At 35.6% G+C, this 6,339-nt stretch overlaps 1 protein-coding gene across 2 annotated transcripts; it reads right to left on the minus strand.

Moving 5' to 3' along the window:
- Positions 1-200: 200 nt before the first annotated feature.
- LOC145635994 (UV-B-induced protein At3g17800, chloroplastic-like) lies at positions 201-5,970 on the minus strand. Of its 2 annotated transcripts, none has more exons than XM_081687424.1 (4): positions 5,832-5,970; positions 5,608-5,741; positions 1,461-1,753; positions 201-1,373 (listed from the first exon to the last, which is right to left on the minus strand). In XM_081687424.1, the coding sequence occupies exons 2-4, from the start codon at positions 5,710-5,712 to the stop codon at positions 536-538; spliced, it is 1,236 nt and encodes a 411-aa protein (XP_081543550.1). In that variant the 5' UTR covers positions 5,713-5,741; positions 5,832-5,970; the 3' UTR covers positions 201-535. The 2 variants fall into 2 exon arrangements, with proteins under 2 accessions (XP_081543550.1, XP_081543551.1); XM_081687425.1 differs by having other exon boundaries at positions 5,608-5,723; positions 5,832-5,953.
- Between the last annotated feature and the right edge of the window lie 369 nt (positions 5,971-6,339).

Consider the following 6,339-nt stretch of genomic DNA (forward strand, 5'->3'; position numbering starts at 1 on the left):
TGCAATAGAATGTGGGATACAAAGGTAGATGCATGTTGAAAAGCAAATGACTATAATTTTTAACGGTTAAAATCAAACAAAAAGATGAACTTTTGTTTATTAGGTATGACATTTGTAAGTAATTTACAGATTATTTAACTTCGTTTGTAAAACCATAGCTTTTTTATTTGTCATACAATATGTCAAACAAAAACTTCAAATCAAATCAAATAAAAAATATTCATATCAGATATGTGTACCACATTTGTGGAAAAAGGTAGGCTATCAAATCCCAATAATTTGACAATTTATCCCCAAGAAAGACATAATGTATTGTATATTTCACTCCATATAATCTCAAGTGTTTCTCCACATCATTACGTTAAGGAATTAACCCAAGTATTTATAAAAAAAAAATACCAAGATTTCATCCAATAATTCAAAGACAAGGAAAACCACAAATCCACAAATCTATGTACAAACACTAGTCACACAGGGCAAGTTAGTAGAGAACAAGTCTTAAATAACCTAAGGCAGAAGGCTGCCCATTAAGGACCTAGTTAAGGACAAAACGGTGCCTTGAATCAACATAACTCTCAACATCCCACAAAAACGACCCAAAAGTTACAGCCTCCAGAATAAGTCTTCTTAGACCACCAAATCCAATCTTGATGAACTCCTCACTAGATGAATCTATAGTTCCCTGAGGTGTCATGACTATCTCTGGTTTCCCAAACAAAGCTTCAGTGTGCTTTTCAATAATTGAAACAGCCTCCTTGGATCGAATAGTGGCATATCTTGTGAGTGTTTCTGCATCGAATGCCATGACATAGCTTCTTAGACGAGAGGGTTTTATCCCTTGGTCAAATCCCCCTGGACCAATACCACCAGCCCAAGATGAAACTTCAGGATGCAATTGCGCCTGATCATGATGGAATGAAGCAGAGTCCTCAACATCCATGTGTACCCCATTTTCCATAGTAACTTCATTTTCTCTTCCATCTATCTGCTCAGGAAGGATCTTAATGGCCTTCTCAAGCTGAAACCTCTGGTCTATGCGCTTGAGAAAGTAACCAAACATCACTGACGCTGCATATACCTGCCCAATTCTGAGCTTGCTGATCTGTGCTACTGAGCTTGAATCTTCCAACCGGTTACCAAGTATAAGAGCGAGATGATGCTGGATCATCTCATACGCTTCAGGAGAGTGCACTTCTTTTAGCTTCCCATCTGGACTAGGCCACACATCCACACGACCTGAAGGATCAGCTGCAGATGGAGTAATGGAGGGGATCAGTGAAATATTAGCATCCACGAATTTTTGCACCACCAAAGTGTATAAAATCTCTTCCAAAGCTTTTCTCCTTTCATTCGCCTTAACCTCTGCTATCCTCCTGATCACAATATTGAAATGATGATAAATATAAGTGCTATATGAACTAAAGATCTACGACATTTATGGATTAGATATAACCACTAACCTGTATAGTACAAGATCAGAGCTTGAAGCAGATGGCTCTTCCTTCTGTTTTTCGGCTTCACAATCAGTCTGCAACTGCTCAAGTTGCTGGTCAACTGCAGCAGGGACGAGGTGTGGATGGCTGACTAAAATTTGGGACAGAAACTGCCCAACTGGAGACTCTAGCTGAAGGGGAGCGATGGGTCCATTAGAGTCAAAAGAATTGGAAGAATTAGATGCTCGAACTACAAGAGCCTTTCTGTTCCTAAAGGACAATTTTCCAACCCTGAGCTTTACATGATATGGAGAGGTAGACTGCAAGAGGTCAACTATTAGTATCTTAATATTCTTTTGCAGTGAAAGGACACTGCAAAATAAGAACTAAATGCACAAAAAAGCACAAGCAACACAGTAAGTTGTAAATAGAAACCAAAAATTGTTGACTTATTTGAAATCTATTCTAAAAAATATAACCCATAAGGCCCTGCCCTTAACCGATGTGTCCTATGCAACTGCACAGGGCCCATAAATTGGGTACGGCCTCATGTCTAAAAATGCAGTTAAGTAAATAACACATCACGTGAATATTGTTTATATGTGGCGTGGTTCAGTGGTGTTGTGCACAGCCGCAAACAGAGCATAGCTGGATGAGCCGTTGCTTGGAACTTTTTAATGATTTTTTATGTTTCTTTCTTTTTTTTTCTTCCTATTATATACAAGTACTTTGTATAAAAATACTCCTATTTTGATTTTTTTTTTTTTTTTATTATTAATTTTAATGCAGTTTTCTTATAAAAATACTCCATCTTGTTCATGTAGCCAACCCAACTTGGCTTTGATTGATTGACTGAATTAAAGCAGTTTTCTTATTGGATTTTGTTTTTCTCATCCAAGTTTTCCTTATAGCACAGTTTTTATAGTTAGTTTTCAAAAATGAGTAACCAAAGATTTCTAAAATATCTAGCAATAATGACTTTTCTGCGTTAATCTAAGAAAGGGCCAAACATTATCCCAATTGCATAGGGCCTAAATGATGATTGGGAGGCCCTGCTCATACAATCCCTGATCAATCACAATCAAGAGGTCAAAAACACATAGTATTGTGTTAAACTATAATACATTGAATAAAAGATAAACTAGTCCTTTAGAGTTTAAACTGTAACTTTGTAGCAACCTTGTAAAGTCATACTATGAAGCACAAGTACCTCTTCCAACAGGTGTTTCTAGTGATGGGTTACGTACCAGGGATGGTGATTCAGAACGGGTACAACTGACTAAAAATGGGCATGGCGTGTGTGGAAATATCTTGGGTACAGCTGAGCTCACCCTGAGCATCTTTTCCTACATGCCTCTTCATAAATTAGAAATTTTTAGCCCAAAATAAAAGGTAAGGACACATGCAGCTTCTATCTCTCTGATCTCTCCTATTATCTTCTTTGAGTTTTCTCCCTTTACCAATTCAATCATTTAGACCATACACCAATTTCCATCCTTGCCAATGACACTCATCATGTCTTGACATCTGATTCACCCCTTTGTTCCTCCTCTTCCTTTTTTTTTCTTATTTGATTTCAAGGACACCGAAAGACTAGAAATTAAAACTTAAAAGATATGTGGTAGGGTTAAGACTAAACAACTATAGGGAAATGTTAAAAACTGTAGTTGTAGAAAACTAGAAATCCATGTGACTAAACAATTTACTCTAACTCTCCCCAGATACCCCCCCACCCCCCTCCTCTGTTAAAGCTAAAAATTTATTATCACCTCAAATTTAAAAGATTTATCAAATTGAACTATGTTTTTATATTCTCTCCATTCCCGGAATTCAATTTGCTTTTAGAGACTTGTTTCTTGGATTCATGGAAACATAAAGTGATTGAAGTAAGAAAGAGAGGGTAAAAAGGTAGGTGAGTGTACAAGAAAAGGTAGACAAAGTAAGAGATAACGGTAAAGAGTTGTAGATAGCATGGGGTAGGAGCCTAAAAGGGGTATTTGAAAATAATTAATCAAGTAGTTGTGAGACGAACTTTTTGAAACGACTCAAATGGAAAGTAAGTTGAATTTTCCTCAATTTGTTCCGTATCCATGTCATACCCTTATTACAATTTTGATTTAGTGGTTTTTCGTCCTTGTTCCATTATAATATCAGTGCTACTTAGTAGTCATATGTTCACCAAGCAAGACTTGGCTCACTAGCAAAATTTCTTTGGTTCAACTTGCAAGACCAAGACAAAGAAACTTGAGAATTCTCTTACTCCCAAGACCAATAAATCGCGAGGTTAAGGAAGGTCTAGTCCAGTTGTCCTTTAAATATCAAAATATGGCTTAGGGTCGATAATGATTATATTTAAAAAAAAAACAATTATTTTCAATCAATCAAAGTCTTAATCCCATAAGTGAGGTCGGTTACATATACCAAAAGTGATTATTCCGTGTTATCATCAACAAAAATCGTCCTCGTCCATCCCTAAAGATCCAATGCCTCATCCTCATGCAAATCCATATGCTTCATATCCTTCCTACCTCCTTCCAACCAAGCCATTTTTGGTCTCCCTCTCCTTCATTCAACCCTTCCATGGTCCCACTGTTCAACTCTTCGTACCAGTGCACCCTCGGGTCTCCGTCTTACATGTCCAAATCAACGCAAGAAATTTTCCCATAGTTTGTCTACGATGCCTACCACACCTACTTTCTTGCGAATAACCTCATTTATAATTGTATCTCTTAGAATGTTCCCACACATCCACCTTAACATGCGTATTTCTATAACCTCCATCTTAGAAGCCAAACATTATGTACCATACACCAATCATAGTCAAGTCCTATGGGCATGCCTTAATCAATCACCACCATTTTTTTGGATGATCGACGCAAGATAATTAAAACATTAACTCATGGTTAAATCTTTTCCATACAAACTCACCACATCATCGCTTGTCCCCCTCTCGGTACCTCTTTTAAAATTATGGTCAAGATATTTAAAAATTTGCTTTAATACATCTTTTTAATTTTAATTGATGTCATTGGACCTCTTACTCAAATTATTTGCCCTTAATGCAGATACAAAAAAGTATATGCAGTCGGCAAAACTAGCATCCAAGACCAAAAAGTGTACTAGAATAGAGTATGAAGCCTACTCTTACCTAAGGCGGTTTAAGGGACCCATGTGACCAGATGTAAGCAAAGCCTTGCATTTACAACACACAATAACAGTTACATGTCTAGTATTAATGATGATAAAAGTAAAAAATTTCATTGTACTCCCATAGGACTTTCCCGCCCCACATACCAATAAATTGCATTAAATTTTAAAAGATATAAGCCAATATTTTCAAAAATAGTTCATAAAGTAGCCATACGGTGTTTAATCTCACACCTAACATACCTAGTTCATTTCTCAGTGTTCCCAATATAGTAATTTATTCTACTATTCTAGACATTTATGCTAAATATATGAGTTATTATTAGGTTCTCATTCTAAATAAAAAGTCCCATTATAAAAACATCCAAATTAAACAACTTAAATATCTTGAGTTTCTAAACTAAAGAATGATACTTACATATCTCAACTGATTAATATCGTAAAGGCAAACAAGTTTTAAATATTAATCTTACTAGCATAGAGAACTTCCTTCTTGGATATGCTAGTGCAATAAGGGGCCTCAAATTTCAAAAGTTTAAACTCTAACAACCAAAGGAAAAGATAGCAATAAAAACCTTTCCTTTGGCTAGAACTCTACATTACTCTTGTGATCTTGTCTCACAAACAAGTTACAAGATACAACTCACTACCCCCAATTTCTAATTGATTGTCAAACGCAGTCATAGTGCCCCTAATTCCTAAATGATTGCCGAACGCAGTCACAGCGCCAACAATCCTAATTCCTAATTAATCGAACCTTAGACTATAAATGATGATATTGTATAAAGTTCTCAATTTCAGTCCTCGGTCAAAAGTCAAGTCAACTAACCCAAAACTTGCCCAGAAAAAGAAACTCCATAATATTGTATGTACTCACATCAAAACTCAAAAAATCAATTTTGAATACTTGACATCAAAATAAAATAAAGTAAAAATCATCAACAAAAGTGCTGCTAAATATTCAGAGAATCGAAGCTATACAATAATCAAATACTGGAAATTAATTAGAAATTTGAGAAATTCCCACCTTACTTAACCGATAATTAGAGGCAAAACGAATTAAATTGCTGCCATTTGAAACTGAAGTTGAAGGTCTTAATGGCAATCGAAGAACAGTAGCAGCTGCTTCCATCTTTACTTGAGCTGTTGTATTGCAAATTTCTAAAAAAATTCATAAACCCATTTCAAAAATTAACAAATAATTATTGCAAAATTAATAAATACAAAAACAGAAAATTTCGATTAGTTAACCTGAAGAACACGACGCAAAAGCAAACACGAAATTAGTAATAGTAATCAGTTTTGAAGATAAACGTAAAAAAGAAGGAAAATGTGAGAGGTATTTTATAACATAACATTGAGGGAAACGAGTTTTAATAGGACAAGATTACCCCTGTAAGTTTGATTGAAATTACGATGTTGACTGATTAAGCGTGTTTTGACGAGGGTATATTGGTAATTTTAAAGGGTGTGAAATGAGGAGAGAGAGAGGGGGTAATCTGGATGCTTCTAGGCCTGTTGGAGTAATTGTGATTGTAGAATGCCCACGCGTTACAATACTACTCGTATGAAAATGAAGGGTTGTTTAACTTGTGTGAGCTTGTTTAAAGGGAGTCTCGTTATGCAAGAACAAATGCATAATGAAAGATAATAGTGTAATTACACGTAATGTATATTTTTATTTAGACTCGTGTGAGCTTGTTTAAAGGGAGTCTCGTTATGCAAGAACAAATGCATAATGAAAGATAATAGTGTAACT

Source organism: Chenopodium album, chromosome 6, assembly GCF_948465745.1.
Source record: "Chenopodium album chromosome 6, dcCheAlbu1.1, whole genome shotgun sequence".
NCBI lineage: Eukaryota > Viridiplantae > Streptophyta > Magnoliopsida > Caryophyllales > Amaranthaceae > Chenopodium > Chenopodium album.